The 26,799-nt window shown below is 46.0% G+C and overlaps 1 protein-coding gene across 3 annotated transcripts in view; it reads right to left on the bottom strand.

Moving 5' to 3' along the window:
• The window catches only part of SHLD2 (shieldin complex subunit 2), a 567,669-nt gene that overhangs the window by 237,919 nt on the left and 302,951 nt on the right, over positions 1 to 26,799 (bottom strand). For all 3 annotated transcript variants that reach the window (XM_069240624.1, XM_069240626.1, XM_069240625.1), the window contains one exon: positions 11,758 to 11,892. In XM_069240624.1, coding sequence (XP_069096725.1) covers positions 11,758 to 11,892 — 135 coding nt within the window. The remainder of the gene's footprint in view (positions 1 to 11,757; positions 11,893 to 26,799) is intronic.

Raw genomic sequence — 26,799 nt, 5'->3', positions numbered from 1 at the left:
GGAACGCTGCCAATTCTTTAATGGGTACAGAGAGAAACATCTACTGATCTTTATGAAAGTCTGTTAAAACTTTCAGAATAAATAAAGATACTATTCTGGGCACCACAGTACCTCACAGAAACACGCTAAAAAGCTTTTGGCTGAGGAATCTAGAGTTCACTAACCACACATTTAAAGAGAAACAGACAAGTGCCTTAGTATGCCCATCCCACAACTTGCAGCCTTATGTTCACAGAACTTCAGCAGTAAAGCACTGCACTTTGATTATGTTCACATCATTTGAGCAGCGGTCAGGCTTGTAGCAATGTATATCTCACTCCTACCGCATCTCAGTGAACTCCTACCGTATCTCAGCCTAATGAATGTTCCTAATTGCCTCTCTCCCAGTCTTAGGCATGATGTATTTTTTAAGGACCAGGAATGGGCTCATATTCACCTAAAACAGAACAATAACCCAGCGGGGTGAACTTGAGCCTCCACAGCTATGGGGGATGAGCAAACCTTTCCGAGTATCAAGTCGGACTGGAAATTTACTATTAGGGTGGAGACGGACTGATGTTTCAATTCACATAAGAACCTCTGCAAGACCTGGTGGAAGAGTATCACTTTTCTCCACACCTCATAGCCCTCATGCATACAGCTGTAAAGGACTGGCCAGCCCAAAGGACAAAGGACAATAGAACATTGGAATGTTGGGAGCTCCATTGAAGATAAGGGAGTGCTCTGGGCTTCTAATGACTGGTAAAAGCCTGGTGTTCCAACATTCCAATGTCTGTCTCAAAGCAACAGCTTTGAAAAAAGGCTTCCCGGAGCCTGAGAGGATATCAATCCCCTCTGGTTCTGTGAAGTCTTTGTTCTATTTGTTAGAACATTCTGCCCTATAGGAGGCGGAATGTTCTAATAGCCTTATAGCCCGCCATAGTTAGGCTATCCCAGCCATTAAAGGCCCGCTCCGTTGTTAAAGGCCCAAGGTCCTCGCCTTCGGCTGGGCCCTTAACGCTGGAGCGGGCCTTTAATGGTCAGTATTGCCCGCTTTGGAGGCTATATGGCTATAACCAAGCTTTGTGTTTGATCTTTTCTTCCTCTGGCTCTTCGTTATTTGATTATTTATCTAGCGGTAGGAATTACATTTGCTTAAAGTGGTTGATTAAAAAAAAACTTTGCATGATATAAAAATCATAAACGTTGGTTTCATGCATTATAGAGATATTTTTCATCAACAATACATTCTGTTGCACTAAATGAGAGCATGTTGTGAGTGCTTGCCATTTATTTGAGTATTATGTTTTTCCTGCTCAGTTTATCACAACTGGCTGTATGGTACCAGAATATTGTCTGACATAAATGTTGAGTGCTAAATATAGTTTACAAAAATATGACCCCAATCCAGTTAAGAATAGCAAATTAAATGCACCAATATTTTTTAAACCATATTTAGGACACAATATTGATGTCAGATGATATTTCTGAGAACAATATCCTGGCATACAAGCTAGATGACTGGCCCCCTTGAACAGATAACCCTTTTGATTTTTTAGAGTACCTGACGCACATTGCCTTTCTATTTTTTTTAATTTGTACATGTTTGGCTTTCTACCATTCCGACTTGCCAGTACTGACTGGTATTCAGGGTGCCTTTCTTCTTTCAGCTCTTCTGAAGACTTACTGTTTACAAAGCAGAGACCGCTCTGGGTAAAGGTTTGGCAGTGAGACACTTTCAACTCCCTTAAGGACTCAATATATATTTAGATGTTGTGGCATTATTATTAGTACAGTAGTGTTCCCAGAGCTTTGGCTAGACTTCATCAACTTTGTTGCGACTGCGATCATTTTGCAGAAGTTATATCCAGGCTTGCCTTACACCAAATCCTTTGACTTAGGCCTTGATTGATAACTTACACCTACCAATGAGTAAAGGAGGCTTATTGGGGTCAGTCTTCCATCGCAGGTGCAGTATCCCACGTTTACAGTGGATCCCATATCATAGGATTCTTACTTTTTGTGTGCTTGGTAGCTACTCCTTACTGCTGAGAAAAAGTCTGACAGAAGGCTGTTATACTTTGTGATTCCACACACAAAAACACATGGCATGTGTAAGGAAATGCCTATTTTTGCATGTTTACCCTCACATTTTCGAGCTGATGCTGCTGGTTTTTCCATTCTGTCAGACTTTTTCCTACAAACCAGACCTCAGAGCCAGTGTTTTAACCCCATACAAATTACATTTCGAACTGGATACACCAAATTGACAAGGCCTGACTTACTTATAAGTACATAGTATATGGGACCCACGGTACCCAGGGCATGTTAGTCAGAGTGTCCACTCAGGGCTGCAGCACTGTCTGTGCCATCCTTTGTGCAACAAGGTACAAATGGCTTCCAGCCTGCCACTGCAGACTAGAAGAGCAGTGTTTCACTGCCATTTCGACTTTGTCATTGAATCCAATGGCAAAGCCATCCTATCCCTTAACATTATATATGTGCCTCCCCTAAGGAAGGCCTATGGAGTCCAATGGGACGGAGCTGTATTTTGTTAAGTAAGACATATGTTTTTAGATATATCTTAAGAGCAACACTTCCAAATTGATGTTTTGCTGTGGGTAAAGTTGGTAGCGCCAATGGCTAACACAGAGTTACAGGGTGGCATCCAAACCCACCTAACCTTTGACTGGGACCAAACTGGGTCATGTAAGGTATCAAATTAAGAGGGTGATTCTGACACCCGCCGGCCGCGGTAACCGCGGTGCCGGCGGGAGCCGTCAGAATACCGCTGCGCGGTCAGAAGACCGCCGCGGTTATTCTGTGTTTCCCGCTGGGCTGGCGGGCGACCGCCAGAAGGCCGCCCGCCAGCCCAGCGGGAAACCCCTTCCCACGAGGAAGCCGGCTCCGAATGGAGCCGGCGGAGTGGGAATGGTGCGACGGGTGCAGTAGCACCCGTCGCGATTTTCAGTGTCTGCATGGCAGACACTGAAAATCTTTTAGGGGCCCTCTTACGGGGGCCCCTGCAGTGCCCATGCCATTGGCATGGGCCCCCAGGGGCCCCACGATGCCCCTCACTGCCATCCAGTTCCTGCCGGTCAAAACCGCCAGGAACAGGATGGCGGTGAGGGGGTCGGAATCCCCATGGCGGCGCAGCTTGCAACGGAAAACCGGCGGGAGACTGCCGGTTTTCCGTTTCTGACCGCGGCCATACCGCCGCAGTCAGAATGCCCTTGGGAGCACCGCCAGCCTGTTGGCGGTGCTCCCGCGGTCGTTGACCCTGGCGGTCAATGACCGCCAGGGTCAGAATGACCCCCTAAATGTGGCATTAAATGCGACCTGATGACCAGGACGAAATTATTGTCACTATTAAAGATATTCAACTTTTTGAAAGTTGCCACTCTGTCTTCTGCTCGTCCAGTAGCTTCACCAAGGCACACAAAGACAGCTTTTGGACTGCCTGAGTAGACATGTAAACAACTCAGAGGCTCAGGAACAAAGGCAGTGCCGCAGCAGCGAGGTGTCACCTCCACTGCCAAGATGGCCACTTGGGGGCTTAGCCCAGAAGCAAGCTTCAAAATGGAAGCCACCGTCGATAGGCTGCCAGGCCTAACACCCCTGAGCAGGATGCATTTTGTTTCTGTAGACAGCATGGAGACAGGGTCAAAGTGGGGAAACTCACTCCCAAACTGGTTTTACCGTGGATGCGTAGCCCTCACGTAGCCAGACCTCTAGGGTGGGCTACCAAGCTCCTGATGACCGAGAAAGGGTTGTGCCACCTTGAAAAGGACAGGAATGTGGCATTCTGGGGTAGCCAGATGCCATACATCACAGGAGCATTGTCACTAGATAGGAGGGAAACCATTATTCCATTGGCCAGTGACCATGGGGTCTCACTCAGGGAACTTTCCTGGGATAAATATGGCACCTCTGGAACTCTGACCCTCAGATCATGCTGGAATCAGAGAGAGGACTGAAGAAGTACTGCCCTGCTGCCCCTGGACCCGCACAAAGAGAGCCTGCATGCTTGGAAGGACTGCACCTGCTGCACGTTGGGCTAGCAAAGTTTGGCCTGTGTCTACAGCTTCTGTCTCGAGGAAAAGTTGATTCCTGACATCCAACAACAGCAATGACTCCAAGGATCAGTCGGCTGATCTTCTGGAACCAGCTCCAAGGACACAAGAGTGGCATGGGCGAAAGTCGCAAAGTTGGTAGCCACCGCAGAGGTTTAGTCGCAGTCACCGGGCACCCAAAAGGAGAAATACGAGATAGCCAAAACCTGTGCCTGTCTGCTGAACCCGGGACTGCTATCCAGGACCATATTTGTTGTGCCCAAGGGCCAGTAACCCCCACCAACTGATTTTGCCCCAACAGTGGTGCAGATGGACCAATAGATCAGCATCGGCTGGCTTGCTACTGCAACGTAGAGGACTTCGAAGTACCCTGACCTCTGTGGCCAAATTCGCCCCACTCCACCTGGGGAAAACCCACAAAGGCACCAATGTCAACCGCACCATAAGCAAAGCATCCTTTGAGCATTTTTTTACCGCCAGCATCAGGACCACTCCATTGATGTCTATGGCGGTCGTCCTGGAAAGTTTGGATCTTGCCTTAAAAACATTCTGGTGGCCAAGTAACCATCCAAAGTTTCCTTTCTGCCCCCCCCCCAGACTTCTGTCCTGCTGGACCTGGCCACCCAACTCAGGCTGGAGTTATCAAACTAATTTTTACAAACTTTTCAAAAGTTTCCAAACTTTTTGTTGGCCAATGCTTGTTTGCAGTCGATAGTCCATTGTTTATTGCTTCTAAAATCTATACCTCCCAAACTCTCTGGTGGATTTTGACACTTCAGGTCTATAAAACCGAAGAAAAAAGGGAGGCGGGGCCAACCAACATGGACGATCGGACGTGAGCTCCGTTGGCTCCGTCCAAATTCCCCGAGGCCCGATGCAGTGAGGCAGTAAGGAGTCGCTAACGGACCTCCCCAGACTTGGGGACTGGCCTCGGAACCCCGGGAGGGGTAGAACCCGCCGGGATTGCCGGCTGTGAGGGGCGCGCCACCCGGTGGGGCCCTTCGTTCGGGCGCACATCCCGCGGTGGGGCGCAGCCTTGAGGCCCACGCTAGCTGAGCAGGGGCCGGCTGGAGCCGGCGAGGGGCCGTCGCCCCGTAATGGAGGAGTAAGGTGCAGGACCCCCGACGTCGGAGCTGCGGGTGAGTTGAGGAGGGCCACACCGAGACGACCGCCTGGGGGCACGGCAATGGCGAGGTGAGATCGGGGAAGGGCCTCCCTTCTCCATTTTGAGTGGCGCAGTCGGTGGAGGCCCAGCTTAGGGTACCGGGCTGAGACCCACAGGTGGCCCCCTGCCCGCTAGAAACAATAGAGCAGCAACAGGATGACTTCCCCCCGGTGGGAGACAGCAACTACTTTAAGAAATATACCCGAGCTGCGATGGCGAGGCTATGCATTTGGGGGTCGGAGGAGAACTGCTGGAGGTCATTTTGAGAGACACAGAGTTGGAAAGACGCTTCCGAAGGGGGCCCGGAGAAAGCAGAGATTAAACAGGCGAGTACGGGCACCGACCGGCAGGTCACTACCACTGGGAGCTAGTCCACAAGGGGGGGGCGAGAGTCCATTGAGGGGAGAGGATATATCAACGAGGCAGAGGAGGAGGAGAAACCCTCTACCCCCCAAGAAGTGTGTTGCGACAGAGGAGCGAGGACCCAGAGGGGGCCCCTGAAGTGAAGAAGAGCAGCTCTGAGAACAGGGTGAGCCCCCAAGTAAACACGGGGGCTTGGTCCTTGGCAGATTCATATGCCACAACGTAAAATCCAGGCCAACCGGGTCTCCAGCTATTTCGCACCGGCCAGAGTGGAAAGTGCTGAACAGACACAGAGAGATGAGATGGCGCTTACAAAGGAGGACCTCCTGGCCTCTCTTCGCGCCTTTAAAACCGAAGTGCGTGAAGAGCTCACAACAGATATCAGAGCAACACTAGAGGCTTTCCAAGCAGACGTCAATGGGAGGCTATCCGCCCTTCAAACAGATGTAGATTCAGTATGGGCCCATACTTTAGACTTGGAAACACACATTCAGAACTTACAACAGAAAGTAGCCCCGGTGGAGACCGAGATCACAAATATTAAAACAAATATTAAAGCGCAACTCCACATCGCCACAATGAAATTTGAAGACCTGGAAAATCGAGCACGCCATACGGGTGAGAGATCTGGAATAGGGAGCAGAGGGGCCTGACCTAGAGGCCTTTGTGGTAGGGCTGTTTTCCACACTTCTGGGAGAGGATCAAACAGAGGTACAAGTGGAACGAGTACATTGTGTGTGCAGCAGAGTATCGGGCGAAGGGAGAAGACCGAGAGACATTCTGGCTAAATTAAGCTCATTCAAGGTGAAGGAACAGATCCTTCTATAGGCGAGACAACAGGACCCCGTCTCCTTCCAGGGTGCAAGATTCTCCCTAATCCAGGATATAGCGCCAGCATCCCTAGCTCGACGACAACAGTTCAGTCGAGTGATGGAGGCGCTGTGAGAGAGGAATATAAGATATCGGTGGACCTTCCCCTTTGGCGTGGCGTTCGAACTCCACAATAAAGCGTGCCATTTTTCGACGGTGGAGGCGGTGCCTGCCGCATTGGGATTAGAGCCTAGAAGTGAGAGGGGTGATACCACAGCCGCGGGGGGAAGAGCAAGGAGGAGATGCCCCCCCGCCTTGGTGGACCAATGGAAACAACAGAGGAGAGGTAGAAAGACCCCCAGAAAAGGAAGCCCCACGTCAGTCTGGTACCAAGGAGAGCTTCATCATTCCTCTGATACGAGCGGGGGGGCTACCCCGGTGGAGAGCTCCAGGGGAACTGTAAAGACAGGGGGGTCCCCCCCCCTTCGACGAGAAAGTGTGGAAGTGGTCTGCACGGTTCAGGTCTCAGTGACATTTGCCACTCGAGCATACTTTGTTTTTGCTGGTCACCAGGGGTCCGGGGGGCACCGCCTTTGCGTGGTTTGTTGGCGTGGCCAGGCCTGGGGGGAGAGATGAGACGGACCTGGATCCTATCCACGACATGGAGTTTGTAGGGCAGTCTGCAGTTGTATACTGCCAAGATTTTGTTTGTACTTTTCTTCTGAGAGGTTCTTTCGAGTTGTTTAATGTTTACCATCCATGTCGAGGTGCAAAGAGTCATGGGGCATCTTCAAAGCTGATTAAATGTTCCCAGAGGAGGAGGACAGGAATCATGATGCGGGGTATTGGAGATACTAATAGGGGCCGTTGCTGATTCACAGAGGTAATGCTGGAATTACTTTCATGGAATGTGAAGGGCCTCAACTCCCCAAATAAGCGTTCTTAACTGAAAAAATACCTTGAGGATCATTGGTTTGATATAGTGGCCCTACAAGAAACACATTTGAAGAGGGGGGAGGGACACCGTCTTCGTCACAAACACTACCCTCAAATTGCGCTAGCTTCAACACCCACAAAATACTGCGGGGTGGCGCTACTGTTTGGCAGCTCAGTCCACTTCAGGGAAATAGGGTCTAAGAAAGATAAGGAGGGACGGTTCCTGATGAAGAAGGGCAGCCTGCACGGGAAACTTTGTACGATAGCTACTGTCTATGCTCCTAACAGCGGTCAAACCCAATTTCGGTTACAGTTCCTGAGTGAGCTAGAGGGCTATGCAGAGGGCGAAATTATCCTGATGGGAGACTTTAATTTGGTATGGGACCCAACATTAGACACAACGCACCCACAGAGGTCACAAACGATTGCTTTTGCCAAATCAGTGAAGTCCTCCTTTCGCCGTTTGGGGATATTTGACTCCTGGTGGGCCCTGAAGCCCCAGGAGAGGGATTACACCTTCTTCTCACATACCCACACTCATATTCACGGATTGACTACGTATTGTTCAGCCAAACACTAAGACAGATCCTTACAACTGTAGCTATTAATCCAATTGTTATATCGGACCAGGCACAGGTGGTGGTTGGTTTGAATTGGTCACTAGCACGCAAGCCTTCCAATCGCTGGTACTTGCCCGGGGTGCTCACCCGTGACGCAACATCCTGTAATGATTTACGACTAGCGATTAGGGAATATTTCCAACATAATAGGGTGGGTGATACTAACCCGCACACTCTCTGGGATGCCTTTAAGGCAGTTATACGGGGTAAATGCATTGCGCTTGCCGCTGCGATGCACAGATTAAGGACTAAAGACCAACTCCTTTTGGAAAGCGAACTCAAGGTAGCTGAATGTGAACATAATTGTCCCCGACTTGGCAAGCTCAAAGGAAGTTGGTGACCCTCAAAGGTAAACTACAGGCTACCTATACAAATAGGGCAGAGATGACCCTGCTGAGATTACGGAAATCCCATTACGACAAGGGCAACAAGGTAGGCACCCCCTTAGCAAGACAGCTTCGAGTCCAACAGGCCCGAGACTACTTTGAGCAGGTCAAAGACGAGCACGGAGAACACCTCACTGAAGAGGGGAAGGCAAGGGCATTTAGATGATTCTATGAGCGTCTTTATCAATCAGACCACCCACCCACGCCCAAGAGTCTTACTTGCGCTCCGTCCAGCTTCTGCAGGTCTCCCAGGAGACAAATGAAATGCTAGAGGCACCATTTATTGTGGAGGAAGTACAGGCGGCCATTGACGCCCTTCCCCTGCATAAGGCTCCGGGCCCTGATGGCTTTGCAGCCGTTTTTTATAAAACCTTCGGTGCAGAACTGGCGGGACAGCTTGCGGTACTGTTCAATTATATACGAGGGGAAGGTGCGGTGTCCCCATCCATGGGGGAGGCTCTGATCACTCTCATACCAAAGCCCGGGAAGGACCCTCAATTCTGTGCCTCATTCAGGCCCACTGCCCTGCTGAACCTGGATGCCAAATTATACTCTAAAATCCTAGTGCAGAGGCTGGAGGATGTGATGCCTGAGCTGATACATCCAGACCAGTCTGGTTTTATTAAAGGTCGCCAGACTCATAGCAATTTAAGGCGTGTCATCCACTTAATGGAAAAGATACACAAGAAAAAGGTCCCAGCACTCCTATTGGCCTTGGACGCTGAGGAGGCGTCTGACCGGGTTGAGTGGTCCTTTTTAGTGGCAACCATGAGACGGTTTAGATTCGGGGACCAATTTATAACCATGGTAATGAGCAACTATGCATGCCCTAGATCCCGCATCTCGGTTAATGGGGTAACATCTGAATTTTTTTATTTATCTCGAGGCATGAGGCAAGGATGCCCACTTTCCCCTCTGCTTTTTGCGCTTAGTGTCGAGCCCTTGGCAGTGTGAGTGAGGGGCTGCCCGGAGTTCCCAGGCATTACATTTGGCGCAGATTTCCATAAAATTTCCCTATTTGCTGACGACATTTTATTGTTTGTCACTGAGCCCCGCACATCTCTTTTAGCAATACAGGAAGCACTGACGCTCTTTAAACAAGTGGCGGGGTTCAAGGTAAACACAGGGAAATCCTATCTCCTCAATCTGACACTGCCCACTGGGGTAGTGACCCAGATAGCCTCCCTGACCCCATTTGCTTGGGCCAAGAAAGACATTACCTACTTAGGCATTCGAATTGTCCCCCAGGTGGCTGATCTGTTTGGTGCTAACTACCCCCCTTGAATTAGGTCTCTACGAGATGACTTCGGGAGGTGGTCCCCGTTATGGCTATCCTGGCTGGGGCGCATCAATAGTATTAAAATGACTGTGCTCCCCAGATTTCTATATCTCTTTCAGAGCCTCCCAATTGAGATCCCGCCGGATTTCTTCACGGAGACTCGAACACTATTCACAAAATTCATTTGGCAGGGTACAAGAGCTAGGGTATCACACAGAGTTCTGATGCGCCCCAGAGAAAGGGGAGGGTTGGCACTCCCTGATCTCCTGCTATATTATAGAGCAGCACAGCTGCAGGTCTTAGCTGAGTGGTCCCTCCGAGAGTCAGATAAGATTTGGCTGCATATGGACAGAGCGGTGACAGGCAAGACCTTGTGGGATATCCCATGGAAGCCTAAGGGGGTACGACCACCAAACGCATACCTTAGCACACCCACCGCCACTACCTTAAAAGTGTGGGACAAGGTAACTAAAGCCTATGAGCTTACATCCTTCCCCTCGCCACACACCCCTATCCACTTTAATGAGGCATTCCCAGCAGGGGAACTCCCAGGACCATTTGATCGATGGAGAGAAGGGGGCTGCTTACACATTGCAGATCTATACCATGGAGATCAACTTAGGACCTTCAATAATTGCTGTAGGGACTTTCAACTCCCACAATCCGAATGCTACCATAATACGCAGTTAGTGCGCTGGGTCACGCAGCCACATATGAAGGAAGCAGCTACAAGGGATCTTCTCCCAGTGGAGAGATTTGCAGTATTTCTACGCTATACTCTATACAGGCTACGGCACAAACAGCGCCGACCCCGCGACACATCCCCTTCTGGGAGCAAATCTTGGATGCTTCAGTGGAGGAGGACCAATGGCGCTATCTTTATCAAGATATAACCAAGCACAACCGCTCAATGGCAGCTAGGGAAGCTCACTACAAACTGCTTTGTAATTGGTACCTATATCCTGAGAAGCTTAAGAAACTTTACCCTCAGGTGTCAGATAGATGTTGGAGGGGCTGTGGCATGCTGGGAGATTTTAAACACATATGGTGGGACTGCCCAACGATGCGCCCCTATTGGAACGAAATTCTCTCTCATCTGAAAGAAATGCTGGGATATCCCATTCCGATCACGATGGAACATGTCCTCTTGGGCCTCTGGGCTCAAGAACTTCAGCACCAATCATACGGGGACCGGGCTATCCTGTGGCTGGCTCTGGGGGCGGCAAAGACAACCCTAGCATCCTTCTGGAAAAAGCGGACCCACCCCCTATAGCGCTGTGGTTCACTCGGTTGTGGAAAAGCCTTGCCATGGAGCGTCTGGTTGATAAAGGGGACGGCTGGCGCAGAAGTTTTGATTGCATATGGGATCCCCTGGTTCGGTTTCTTTCCAAAGGGCTTCCCCTCACGAATGGAAGCCCCAGATTAAGGGTTTGCACCTCTTCCATATCTAGGACCCGGAGTCTGAGACGGGGGGGGACTGGAGAGGACCCCTGTGGGTCCAGAGAGGAGGACCCACAACCACTGACTACTCTTAGCTACTCTTGACATGGCCAAGGATGGATTGTTTGTTGTATGTTAACTTGTTTACTATTTTTAATCTGTTTCATTTACTGTAAGTGCTGGCTATGCTTACAACCTTGCAAGATGATAAGCGTCCCTTAGAGTGGAGTATTCACATTGAACAATGTAATACTTACCCCTGCTGGGGACAACGACAAAGGGGATGGAGTTGTATTGAGTAGTCTATGATGCCTATTGATTAGATATGCCTGTACTGTTTTACAAAATGTCAATAAAAATAAGATTACAAAAAGAAACGTCTATAAAATCTCTAAAATATAATAAATTTTCAGAAATTAGTGTTTTGTTTCTTTCTTGTTGTGTGACTTTGTTATTCTGTTCTTTTGGTGCTGTTAAATGTTTTGCACATTGCCCTTTTGCTAAGCCGTACTGCTTGCAGCCACAGCTACCCAGGGTTGAGCTTAAGGTTAAGTAAACTACCTGACTGGACCCAAGACGGTATTTGTGAGCGGCCTCCCAGCCATATCATATAGTGCACCAAATCCGTCACAGCATGATTATTACAGGCTGACAAACATGAACATATGTTCACTGTTGATCAATACACAGGATTCAAAACACTCACCCTTTTTTCTTTGAATCTGTGGAAGCCAAAGAGTGCCAGCACCCCATAACACCAGTGTGCCATGTTTACCTTTGACCTGCTCCACTGTCAGAATAATTTTCTTTTGTGTCTGTCCCTTGTAGAGATACAAAGATTCTAGAATTGAAAGAAAACAACGTGCAATAAGTTCACATGAAGTCTGAGAGCTAGTGAGTCTGTTTAAGAAATTAATTTGAAAAATATTTTTTGTAAAACAAAGTAAAAAAAGAGATATACTTGTTAAGAAGTGTTAACATCACATGAGCGTGAGTGTTTTGTCGGTTGTTAATAAAGTGTAAATGGTACGACATAGATCAATACGTTGTAATTTACATGACTTAGAACAGCTCCTTCACATCCCAGAAGTGCAACAAACTACTTTAAAGGGAAACACATTTTACACTGTATTTGACCTGTCTGTACGCAAACATTGTTTTTTTTCACATTAGAGGGCCAAAGATGGGAACAGCAGGGCTGTGTTCAACAAATCTTCCGTTTCAGGTTCGCATCTCACTAGCCACTTGCGACATCAGACATGTGTCCTCCATTTCGGTCTTGCTACAGATACATTAAGCTGCTTAGAGAACCTCATGGAATCAAGTATTCAAAAAATACAATAAAAAGAACAGAGGAGAGCGCAAGAAACAGAGAGAGAGAGAGAAAGAAAGAGAGAGACAGAGAGAGAGAGATTGAGAGAGAGAGGGCTTAGGGTCAGCAATTCCCAGGCATGGCTTTTCTGTGTTGTTTGGATGGGTTGTCCATTAAGACTGTTGAAGCAGATATGCTAAAAAGAAAATTATTAATTATGTTTATGTGTTTTGAATAATTAAAAGTTGTAGAAAATTAATCTTAGAGAAAATAATGTGTACGTTTGAAAATGTGCCCTCAGGGCATGTCAGCCATTTATACGATATTGTACTAAAATAACTGAAATAGTGTGAAATAACGAAAATATATAAGAATAATGTAGTAATACGTCATAATGAGATGTATAACCTATGTTTTGCATTAACTCACAGAGCTAACTTAGCTGAAATAAAGGCCTAGTCTTCCTACACCTCGCATAGGAAGAATTGAAATACTAAACCCCTTGCAAGAAGCTGGATGCATGAACTGTCCCTGAAACGCCTGATGTTAAAGTTGCTTAGCTAGAATTTTCTGCTATGTACCGGCGGACAGGAGATGATAAGGACAATTTGATACAATTATGTGTAGAGTAGGCTAAATGTACTTTCCCAGGACTCGAACAATAGAGGCACTGACTGAAGAGGAACATGCAACAATTTCGATACCAGAAGAGCCGGATGATGAGGACATCGTATGGCGAACCAATCCACATCTTGTGAAAGGACTAATATTGAAATGTGTAGATTTGGTAAACAAATATTATACGTTAATGTCATATCTGCTGACTGACTGACCAATTGGGAATTAGGGGGAAGGACTGGGAGACCCTAATAAATGACAATGGGCTAAAATTTGAGATGCGAGGGGAGAATTGATGACGTCAGGAGACGCTGTTCGAGATTTTGTCGTTGGGCTCAAACTCTGAGAGCCTGATGCGTAGCTGATCAATTTGATGACCTGAAGACGGAGACTGACTTTGTAGCTGATCCATTCTGTGGATAGGCAGCTATGAAAATGTGACTGACTAACTTGTGCCTTTTCTTCTAGGTACCGACTGCGCTGTTTTATAGATTTTCACTTAGAAAGATGTTTTTCCAAATTTATGTTTTTCTCTAAATTGTTTTGCATGAAGCCCCACATGCTGATGCTAATCTTGATTAGGTAGGCTTCCTAGGGGTGACGTTGACAGTGACAAATGACTGACTAGCTATTTGCTGAACTCTGCTATTAATGCTGACATTTTTATTGCCTTTTATTCAAGCATATGTTTTTCTTCATGTTCTGATTGCCCATGTCATTCGCGTTAAAATTAATATCGTGCAGTATCTTTCCTAACCAATAAAAAGTCAGGTACAAGCGGGTAGTGTAACTCAGTTGACACTACTTTCAAATATATCTCAAAGAAGAAACCTAAAGGCATTAAATTAATAAGGAAGTTCTCATATCATATGCACAATGTGTATGGTTTCTTCCCACATTACAAAGACAAATATTTTGGATCTAACCAGTCTTACAAATGTAACAGACTGAACGGTGCAACTAATGAAAGCTTTTACCTGCAAGACTACTTTTCAGTGTAGCATAGGCTTATATCTAAGTCGTCATGTCCTCATGGGAGAATGTGACAGAATAGACAAATATAACTTAGACATCACCTTTTCTGGCATTTCTAGGGCCAGTAAAAAGGATTAACGAAGACCTCATTACAACAGCCAAATACAGATTAACAGTTTGATGTACGAAGTGACACAGTAAAATACAGTATCCAGGTCCAATATCTAAAACTAAGAATAGTGCAGGAGTAAATATAACACTTATTAAGGAAGAGGTGGCATTAAACTTTGCTCAGAAACGCAGGGGGAGGGAAGAGTAGGAAAACACGCAGACCAAACAGGCAAACGTATTGAAGAAACTCATATTGAATTAACAATATGTAATGTAGGAAGGTATATTTCCAGTGGAATAAAAAAAAGAGGAATAGCTGTGTCCAGAACAGTACATTTTGGAGAATTTATTTATGGCATATTTTCATCCACAGTTACATAGATAGTATATATAACAGAATAACAGGACGCCGAATCAGTACTGTTAGAACAAGACAAAACACAAGAGGGTTATGAAAAAGAGGTATTGAGGTGCCGATGTAATAGAAAACTCTTCAGTTCTTGCAGTGTGACAAGTGACCTTGTGTAGTTCAGGGGAGCAGAGCCTAAGAAGGATTGGGAATGAGGAGGCTGGTGTCTCCAGGAGGAAGACATCAGTGCTACACATGGAGCTCTGAACCCCAAAACTGGTCAGATTCTAGGTCAAGTAAAGAAGAAATGGGGGAATAGAGAACTTTGCATTTCAGGTAGGCTAATTTGAGCGCACATCTGACTTCTAGCAAAACAAATGTAGGGAGACGGAAACTGGAAATATAGGGCGAGATTAAGTGGCCTCCTGTATGGAGAGCATCCTTGGCAGAGGCTCAATGGACTTTCATATATCAGTCAGAAGTGCATTACCAACCCAACACATGCCTTAAATAAGTTGTCATAGGAGCTCAACAGCGCTCAAACTAACATTCCCTTTGAAAAAGCACATTACACATAACTCCATAGATTGGTATTGCACAAATGAGATGAAATTCATCTAGTTGGCTATGCATGTGCTATTCCAATAGTACATCTAATGACATATAACCACATCTGCATACACAAATGGTATCAAAGCTACTTAATGCAGAAAATACAGTCAGGCATAACCACCTGAATTCAAGCAATAGACAAACTTACACCCCAACAAACGAAACAAAGAGCAATGTCTTTTTTCACATGCATCCATGCACACAATATATTACACAAAGATGTAACCAGGTCTAGCTGGCTGAAACCAAAACGATTCAATGGCTGAACAATCATTAGTTTACTCTAATTCTACAAGCCCCTATCCAGTGTGGCCCACATCAAAGCAATAGGAAACACACCACAGACAATTTAGTGAAACTACTTTGAAGCTGGTGATATGGAATCCCAGAACTGTGGAAGATGCCAAGATTCTGACACAGGAATGAAAATATATGATTCTGCTGATAGTTTTATTTTAAGATATAACATATGGGTCTACTAGATATATAAGTGACTGGTGTGAAATATGCAATATGTTAATTAAATAGATCTGTCTAAATATGGCACAGCCAGAGATTTTAGTGAAGAAACCTATCTTCCTTCTAGACATTTTACGAAAGAGAAAGGGCAACATAAAAGTTGTCACATAATGGTGGTACACAAGCAGTTATTTTCCTTTCTGTGCTCCATTCAGTTAAATCTTAACATGCACTAGTGATAAGTGATGGAGGTGGTTATGATGATGGCGTTGACTTTATTTTAGTGGTGTCCCTCATGTTACAAATGTCATCAAATGTGTTAGTGTATGCCTTATGTTAATCAAAGCACTAATGGTTTGAATATAGACATTGCATTAATACGTCTTTATTAATGTGCATTCGTTTACACTACAGAGTTCGACATAAGTGGTATTTGAATTAAATCAAATGTTATTCTATATTATTAATGCTTCCATAATGTGTGTTTTACATTCATTTTAAACAAACAAAGGAATCTGTCAATACATTTGAATGGGTATATTGGAGAACTGCATTTCTTCTATTTTTGCACACATTTTTAACCATTAATCATTATAAATGGTTAAAAATGTGTGCAAAAACACTCGAAAAACATATGAACGTCCAACGCTTTTTCCATCCCACACTTTCCACATTCAATCACCTCACCTTTCGCCATCTTAGACAGTCTGTATGGAGAAAAAAAAGCTCTATGTAGTGTAAATATATGATTTCGTCTAAACGGAGCAGGTTTCACCACTTTATATAGCGTGCACATAGACACCTCCCAAGCCTCCCCCAGCTGTAACTCCGAAAAAACATCACCCCAAGGTTCTTAAGACAGATTAAATTCACCGTCCCCAGCCTGTAGCAACTCCCAATACCACAATGCCATGACTTTTTCTGGGAGGGGATCTAGCAAGATTTTATCCTCTATCTGGAACTGCCAACCACATCTCTTATTATCCTTAGCTATCCACCTTTTCAATAGGAGACAATTTAACCTCGACAAAGCCCCACCTGTCTTCTGCGACATTTCCTCCCAAGACAGCAAGTCTCCTTACTTTACTAAATCTCCCCAGTGTTTAAAACCTGCCTTTTTAATTGGGGTGGCCAAAACATCCTTCAAACACCCTGGGGTACCTGGCGAGTCCCAAATAGGTGACCATTTGCTATAATAATCAATCCCCACCAGGGACCTGACACTGAACCATAATTGGGCAGCATCCTTCAGAAGTTTCAGCTTAATTTTTTTTAAAGAATTTAGGATCCCCAAATTTGAACAAATAATAATTCAACCCCTCCTTTACTTGTGCTAACATAGCCTTAAACATACAACCCGAGTCTGTCCTACCTAGAGCAGAGCCCAAAATCCTAACATTCTTAAATTGAAACACCCAACCATACACTAACAAATCCGGTAGTGCTAATCCGCCTTTTTCCCTCTTCCTCCGCAGCTTTTTCCAAGAAATCCTCACTCCCTTCTGTGCCCAAATAAATGAATTTATCCGTTGCTGAAATTTGCCAATCAAAACTTTATCAAATAACAAAGGAATTGTGTTGCATAAAAAAGTAACTGTAGGTAAAATTATCATTTTAACTAAATTAATTCTACCCAGAATTGATAAAGGTAAATACATCCAATTTTTCATAAGCTTACAACACTCCCTCATTAACAAACTAAGATTCGCCTCTGCTATTTGCTCAATATCTTGGAGTATCTTAATACCAAGATACCTCATTTCGTTTTTACTCGTCCAATTCCCCTTACTATGATTCCATGCCATTATTAATGTCTTATCGGCATTTATCTGATAGCCCGATACCTTACCAAAATTGTTAATTATATCCAAAAGAGCTGGTAAAGCCGCGTGTAAATCTGATGTACAAACTAACAGATCATCTGCATAGAGGGAGGTTTTTTCCCCCACTCCCTGTATACAAACAGAGGAATTTTCTGCTCTAGTCCAATCCTTCTAGCAGGAGGTTCGATATATAAGTTAAACAATAGTGGCGAGAGTGGGCATCCCTGTCTCTTGCCCCTTAATATTTGGATCGGAGGAGTCAAACTTCCATTTACCAGAACCTTAGTCGCAGGTTTCGAATAGATTAAACGCATCACCTGACAGAATTTATCCCCAAAACCGTATTCTTTTAAAATATTGAAAAGAAAAACCCAATTCACCCTGTCAAATGCCTTTGCAGCATCTAGCATTATTGCCGCTAAAGGGAGACTAACTGAGGTGGCAATGTCAATTGTCCCTATTAAACTCCCTGTCAATTCGTGTAAATGCCTCCCCTTCATGAATCCTTTCTGGTCCTTATGTATGAGACCACCCACCACTTTGTTTAATCGCTCTGTCAGCACCTTAACAAAGACTTTATAATCAGTACTCAATAAAGAGATTGGTCTGTACGACTCACACCTGACTGGACTTTTGCCTGGCTCCAAAACCACTGTGATTATAGCGCTATTCCATGATTCTGGTAATGCCTCCCCCTTATCATATATCTTCTCGAACAAAACCAACATTATCGGGATGATAGCATCCCCCCACATTTTATATAATTCAACCGGGATACCATCAGGGCCCACAGCTTTCCCCCCCTTGCACGACACCATTGCTGACTTGATCTCTTCCATCCTAAATTTATGATCCATCATTTCCTTCTCTATATCTGAAATTTTAGGGAGGGTATCCGACTCCAACCAACTTTGAACCTCTTCATCTGTTACCATAGTATCCTCTTTGTATAGATCTGTAATGGAAAATCTCCCTAATATCATGGGAACTGGACTGTCTCTGACCCTTTTAATCAGAGATCTCTCGGATTTCATTTCTCGTCCTATCTGTCTTTACTTTCCAGGCCAACAATTTGCTGGGATTCTCTCCATATTCAAAATGAGCCAACTTACTGACATCCCATCGTTTTTTTTAACCTGGACTGTAACAAGGCCTCTAATTGCAATTTCTAATGAGACCTCCTAACCTCTAACTGCTCTAAGGATTCTAAACCACCCATCTGTACGCGATCACACTCATTCAATTTCTTTTCCAACACCTTCATTTCCAATCTATACTTCTTATCCCTTTGAACCGTGAGACTCATGATTTTGCCTCTTAGAAAGGTTTAAATGTATACCAAACCATGCTTATTGAAGCGGAACCTATGTTAAACTTAAAAAATTCCTCCATCTCTATAAACAATTGTGACTTCACCTCATCCTCCAATAATAATGCTTGATCTAATGTCCATCTTCTCATCTCTCTTTTGGTGCTAAGATTGAGTGTTATAACAACAGCAGAATGATCTGACAAATGTGCAGCCTTATATTCTAAATTATCCACCATATCCTCCAATCCCTGATCTAACAAAAAATAATCTCTTCTAGATGCATGTCCATGCTTCTTATTCTTAAAGGAAAAGACCCATTGTGTACCAGCTCTTACTCTCCAAATATCCCGCAAGCCCAATTCTGTCATCCTGGATTTAAAAAAATCCTGAGATTTTAACATGACAGTGGACCTTGCACTTTGTGACCTGTCTAAGTCATTATCCAACAGAACATTAAAATCCCCCCCATAACTATTGGGTCAGGAAAATCTAGCTTTTGTTAATTAGTCCTACTGTTTAGACATAGAGAGAAATATAATTGTGTCTTTGAAACCTGAACATCCAAAGTAGATGGACTAACACATTTTGAAACACATTTGTTTCAATCCTACGTGGAGCTACATGGACGGATGCGGTTCCCATGACAAACCTGGGAATGGAAGCCAATATTTCAATCTGGAGTCATATGATCGATTATTATTGGATGATGCCCCTTCAATATAATATGGACTGCTTTCCAAAGTGAACCAAATTGCTCCATGAACTTTAATATACTGATGACCAGTTGGACTTTGGTCAGAGATCCCTCCAGATTCCTGAAGATGAGAAGGTGAGCCCCTGTTCATGTACCCCATATGCTATGCCCCTTGGAGAGGTATCTTCCTCTCTTGCTTTGCACCCTTGAGATACCCCATTGAGACTTAGAGACTTTTACATATCTCCCCTTGCAGAAGACTCTTGACCGAGCTTCTGACATGCTGACGCTTTCCCTTTTTGCTTATCTTTTACCCAGTAGTCTGTTGCCCGAGATTACCTTTTTCCAAATTCATTTTGCCCTTTTTGTACTTTTTGTCTTTTGCCCACATGTGTTTCGCCACACATGTTTTTCCCTGATTTGGCTGATGGTAGGGCTTTCTTTTGCCCAGCTAAGTTACAACTCTGCTGATTTAATTTGTCTTGACGCTTGCCAAGCCTGTGCAATGCTTGATTTATGTATCACAGATAATCTTGTTGATGGTTTGTACTCTTCTTATTGAATGCTTAGTGTTATTAATGTTAACTTTCCCTTGGAGGTTTGGGGGCCCCAGATATAAAACTGTATGCTCTCTGTGCTCAGGCTCAGTTCCTACATTTTTGGACCCACCCTGTCCCTTTCCAGCCTCACGTGGCGGTGGAGCGTGATATGGTGGCGCCTATTCCACTTGGAGTGGCGATATGCGCTAAAGCAAGGCGCCCTAGAGGAGATGTAGATACGGCTAGGATGCTGCAGTGGGTATGGGAGGAGTTGCGTAGGAGGGCCGGAGTCCCGCTGTTGTATGCTCCATCGCTGTCTCTGCTGCATAACCCGATGCTGCCTTGCGTGGCTGATGGAACAGCTGGCCACCTGATTGACAAGATGAATCTCCGCACCTTTGCTAACCTTTTTTCCCAATGGCAAGTTTATGCCCCCCCCTGCGCCGGAGGAGGGGGTGAGGTGCCCTTTTCCGAATTATTCCTGTACCATAGACTACGTGCGGCGTGCCGGACACTGTGCGAGGGGTTCCCTGACTCGCCGCCGATCTTTACAGCTTTGGAGGCGGTGGTGGGTTCCCCTTCTCCCCGTAAACTAGTAACTCGAATTTATCGCCATATGCAAAACATGACACCAGAGGTAGCGCCTAAATCTATGCTGCATTGGAACGAGGAGCTGCAGCCTGAGATTTCTGGGGAGCAGTGGGAGTTCTGCTGTGGACAGCTTGCTGAGCTTTCGCCAAATTACAAGCTGCGTTTAATACATTTTAAATACCTACATAGGTTCTACAGAACCCCCATCAGCCTGAAAAGAATGAGGCTTAGAGAGACGGACGAATGCTGGCGATGTGGGTCGGCCTTGGCCTCTTTTTTACATATAGCGTGGTCCTGCCCGAAGTTGAAGGATTATTGGTCTCAGGTTTTTGTATCGGTAAACCAGATAGTGGGCCGCTCGGATGTCCCTTCCCCTCTGCTTGGGCTACTAGGATATGTCAGAGACACTCCGCCAGAAATGCGCAGGCTGCATGCATTACTTTTGCTGTTTGCTAAGAGACGGGTGGCGATCCATTGGGGTAGGCCGAGGGTGCCCGCGGTGAGGGATTGGCTGGCGGAGGGCATACACAGCTAACCACATTCTGGGAATTAATGCCACCAGCATCTAGACCCCGCGACATCTGGGATCCGTTTGTGAGCTGGGCCCGGGAACAACAGAGCCGGGAATAAGAAGGAGATACCATGAGCGAATGTTCCCTGGGAGGGGGGTGTCGATGGGGCTATATCACACTCCTCGCTTATCACAACATGGAGGAAATGACTTTAACACTAGCATGACCCTAACCGATACCCCTGTTTTATTTTGCAGCCGCCCTCTCTAGGCACTAAAGTAGAATGTTATGACCCTTTTGAGCCCCTGTGCCCAGTTTAGGTGCTTACAATCTCAATGGATATGACATGTTGACTATGGTAATATGTTTCTTTTTATAGGACACCTAATTGCATATTATATGTACACACTAACGATCATAACTGGCAAGTTTGTTTGTTGTATTCACTATAATGTAAAATGCTTAATAAAAAATAAAAAAATAAAAATAAATGTTAACTTTCCCAAACTTATATGGTCGCCTTGTGCAACCCTAGGTAATAAAGTATCTTTATAATTTTGTCTTACGAGTTGTCTACATGACTTTGAGCTTAAGGTTGTAATAAAACCCCTTAACTTTATTCCTGACTGGAGTTTTCCTTGTATGGCCACATCAGTCATACTGGGTAAATTTATTGGTTAGTATAGAATTTGTGTTAATGGTTCTATCACATCCTATGCTAGGTCCATAGATCCGTTGACTTCGATGAGCACTGACTCCTTCGAAGGATGAAAATGCTCTAGCACTGGTTATAATCACTGGCTTGTCAATGCAGGGGAATATAAACTACTGGTCGTGCAAAGACACCAATCCAATATAATTTGGTCATGATAATGTAATACAGGTACCAGCCAGTGGCCAAAGTTTGGCTTTTCAATGAATCAGAGAGCCTTCTTAATAAATGGAGAGGATCATTACGAGTTTGGCGCTTCCATGACGACAGTGTTTGTGGTACTGGTCGTACTGCCAACAGACTGGCAGAGAAGACTGACAAATTATGACCATGGCAGTCTTCACAACAGAATACAGCCAATTCACCGCTGGCACCGCCAGTGTGGTCAGGCCACCAAGGATGGTGGGAGGTACCTTCAGGCCGGCGAAGACCATGTTTCCACTGGACAGATTATGAAGCTGCACACCGCCAAGGTTTCCGCAGTGGTCGGACCACCACAGAAACCAACAGTATAAATGGAGACACTCACCTTCAGGAAGCCATATATGTCTGGAGCTGACATGGAAACTGAACTAGAAGTCTTCTCGCTGCACCTGCTCGCCCAACGACTCCAGAACCAGCGACAACAACGACGTCACCAACTGTGAGTACACACACTTACCTGTCACTGTCGCTTAATGCCAAGGTTGCGATGCACACAAAACATACGCATCCGGTACTGGTGGCGATGGCGACACCTACAAGTACTCCTACACTGACATGCACATTCACATACAGCCACATACACACACGCGCAGACTGAGGACACACACCATGCCAACACAAACTACCAAAACACACACCGAGCTGCAAAAACGCACAACAAGACCAGCAAAGTACACAACTACACAGCAACCTCAACACCTCATACGCACCGTCAACACTCCACAGCACACACCCCCACCTGACAACACATACAAACAACAAGATGTAACAACACCATTGTACCAATACACACAATCCCACAGCCATACAACAAGGCATCTATCACATCAAGCGAACACACCACATAGCGGTTCTGACATACCAATCACCACATGCACACACGTACACATTACAACTACACAAAGGCACACCACACACCACATAACAAATGCCAACACTAACAATACACACAATATCAACATAAATTAATGTCCCAAAATCATACATACCCAACACACCATACCCAGCCATCACTGCTGGACAAATGCAAAGCACACACCCACACAAGCAGCCCTGACACAACTGGTAGAACAACCACCACACACAAAACACACATACAAAAGAAAGCAGGCAAGACCATAACAGCCATGAGGAATGAAAGGCATGACAAATAGATAACGTTGGAACCAACAACTGGTTCACCCAGATGTATGGGAATAAATAAATACATAAATAGATGAATAAATAACTATGTACAATAAATAAAAGCCCTTGGGCCGTTCAAAAGACGAAAGTGCAACATGCACAGATGGCATGTCTGACTGCCTCTACTTGACTGGTGACTGCTAAATTACCTTCACAGGTAGGGGCATAAAGGGGGCAGGCAGGCACCACAGGGATTGGGGGGACAGAGTGGGGGTTTGGGCTTAGGTTTGGGAGGGGGGTCTTTGGGCTTGGGATGGGGGCTTTGGATGTGGCTTAAGGGAGGGCTGGGAACACTTTGGAGGGGTTGACTTATTGGCAAAGGGCGGGGCATGGGTAATAGCAGGGGGGACGGGGAGGACTTGGAGGTGGTAGGGCTGGACTTGGGGAGGGAAACTGATCTCTTGGGGCTCACACAGGATGGGAGAGGAATAGGGAAAAGGTTCAACTCTAAGAGGAGAAACTGCTTTGACACACGGGGACGGTCATGGAAAAAGGGTTTGGGACTGGAGGGAGAGCGAGTGCTTGTAGGAGGTGTGTTGGTGGATGTTTTGGGTGCATGTGTGTGGAAGGATGGCTTGTATGTGCTGGGTGTCTATTGGGTGGGTGAGTGTGGGCGTTTATGTGTCTTGCGAGAAGGGAGGGTGGAGGAGCTGGGAGTTACCGTGTTGGATGGGTGTGTCTGTGGTTGTGGTATCTGCGGATGTGGTGACTGGGGTGGATGTCTGTGGGTCTGCTATTGGGCTGACTGTGGGTATGATAGGACTCGTGGCTGTATTGGTGAATGTCGGTGTGGTGTCTGCAGGTATGTCCGGTGCAGTGTCTGTGAAGGTGAGGGTGATGGGGGAGTCTGTGCAGGTAGCGGGTGTTGGTGTGTCTGCAGGTGGGTGTTGTGTGTGTGCATGCCAGTGGTGGGTCTTGTGGTGCTTGTCTTTGTCTGCGGAACTCTTGGCTGTTGAGGTGGATGCATGCTTGTCTGAATGTGTGCTCTGGCTGGGACAGGGAAGGGGGGGATTGGGAAGAGGAAGATGGAGGGGGGACGGAAGACAAAGGGTGACTGACTGGCTGCCATCAGTCTGGAGGCCAGAGCCTGAAAGGATCTCTGAAAGCCAGCAAGTGCACCATGAATGCCCTCCTGGAACGCATTGCACATTTGGACTTGAGTTGCAAGTCCCTGGATGGCATTCACAATGTTCGACTGACCCACAGAGATCAACCTCAGGAGGTTAATAGCTTCCTCACTGAGGTCAGCAAAGCTGACTGGGGTAGGGGCAGAGGTGCTTGCAGTGAAGGAGACGCCCACCCTCCTGGGTGAGCGGCACGGACAACTGGGTGGGGTGCTACACAGAGTGGTAGTAAGGGGGATGGCAGACAAAGATGGTGCTGGGGTGGTCCCAAATGGGTCTGCCACCATCAGGGAGGATCCACTGGAGGAGGATTCCAACGATGATGATGCGGAAGTTCCAGTCTCCCCGTGGCACTCCCCTCGCCCTCTGGGCCTCTGAGTCCCTCGCTGTTGGTGGCTGCAGCACTCTGGGTTCCGTGGCCAGCAGCATCCCCACTAACCTGTGGCCTGTCTCCTTCTCCTGTTGATGCTGATGCACACAAATAGAGAGAAAGGGAGGGAGAGACAGAGAGGAGAAGAAAGGGTTATCATATTCCTTACATACACACATGTAAACATGCACAACTGTAGGTAAACATCTCCAGGCTAGGCTATCTCTGTTGGCATTACACATATCCTAAATTATGTGACAACATGTTACAGCTATCCACCCCTTTATGCCATCCCTCACACCCACATCAGATTACAAGTTAGTTAGCACCAGTGGAGTAATACAATTGAACATCTGTAAAGCCATGTCAGCATGCTACTCATGCCCTGGCAGAATTAGGTATATCAAGCTTATTCCAGATCACATCTCTCCATAATCCTTTCACCTATTGGAAGAGCAGGTGACTGATCACAACACATCATGTGGGTCCTGAAACAACATGTGACCAGTCCATCTCAATTAGTTATGTCCCTTAATAGTGTAGACTACCCTATTTACAGACCACACAGCACCTGCCATATATGCCACATGGCTGGCCGGTCCCCTATACATATATGGCAACATAGGTACCTGAACTGATGAAGCCAGAACAACCGGGACTCCCATACAGGTGACAACTGATGTGTAGAATGCATATCTGGAGAACCGACATGGCATGACATTCACGCATTCGCAGTGGAATATCTGCAGACACAAAACACAGATACACCACATCACTGCATAAATGCTTGTGCTGCTACAATGGTCTACATAGCACACGTCCTACATCCATATGCAATCACTGAGTGCAGTGTCACAACAACTAAATTTCAGGCAGCCACAATTGACATCATAGGCCATCTACCATTCCACCTGACATGCAGTTACAACTTGACAAGATGAGTAAACCAACTTTACTCACACCATACCTGACATGTGATTGCCTGTACCCAACTCCAGACTACACGAATTGCACAGGAAAATGACATGTACACATGGACCTACACGACGGCCAGTGCATATACAGCATTTCCCACTACAACAAATACCTGCTTTAGGGATAGTGGTACAACAAAACCATTACTTTGTGATCACATAAGTGAAGCAATACCTAATCCTCATCAGACTGGACACATCAGCTAGGCCAAGGGTAGCAGAGATTATTACACTTCATATGCTGTACCCCTAAGTAACCATTGAGACATGATGTAGGCAGCGTAATACCGAGATTGCTAATGAATTGGTAAGGCATTGCCACACATAGCATTGGCATAGCATAATGTAAAGGCTAGCCCTGCTAAGGCACTTATCTCCTCAAGAACTAATCCATTGGGACAGAGATGAAATGCCCACATATCAATCACATAGAAAACCATGATGAGTCTAAATACACAAATCAGACACCCAAAGTAGAATGTACTTTCGCTGCAACCTTCACATACTCCATAGAATGGAGATGAACGGACAATGGGGGTACAACAACAAACACAGATATGTACTGTCCGACACAGGTCATATCTATGGTGTAAATGAGATGGCAGCCTCACATGGACTCCATACCTGTACCAGTACTAGTTATGTTTGGCCCTGTACCAAATAAGTGAGTCACCCAGTTGATCCAACAGGTGATCAGCACAGATGGGAGTGGTCAGACACCTTAGAGCCACTAACGCTAATATGCAGATGGATGGACTAGGTTTGAGTCAATGGGTATGGTGAAACACCAACTCATATCCATAGGAATGGCAGGATGGGGAAACACATGTGGCATTGACATCTGAGCAACTCCACATGCAGTCAGAATGATGTCTTGATACAGGAGTCCAAAACTTACACATAGCTAACCATGATGCCAGATCCACACCTCATACACTGGCAAGGTGGGACAAACTGATTCCCACTAGCGTACAAACATTCGCCACCTACTACATTGTCACAGAAGCTACAGTAGGACAGCAAACACCATACAACCAGGGCCAAGTACCGGGAAACAGTCAATACCTACCACCTTGTGGCTTCTGTGCTGCCCTCATGCACCCATACACCTCAGGGTAGCCCACTACCAAAATGCGGGCCTTTAGGGGGATTTGGGTCCAACGGGCACCCCTCACTCATTGGGAGGACATCCCCAGCGGCGCCTCAGCGGTCTTCCAGGCCCAACGTCTCAGGTCCTCCCACTGCTTCCGACAATGGGTGCTCCGCTGGCTG

Source organism: Pleurodeles waltl, chromosome 6, assembly GCF_031143425.1.
Source record: "Pleurodeles waltl isolate 20211129_DDA chromosome 6, aPleWal1.hap1.20221129, whole genome shotgun sequence".
In the NCBI taxonomy this organism is placed as follows: Eukaryota; Metazoa; Chordata; class Amphibia; order Caudata; family Salamandridae; genus Pleurodeles; species Pleurodeles waltl.
Note: the sequence above shows the minus strand (reverse complement) of the source record. Positions and strands in the feature narration are given on the sequence as shown.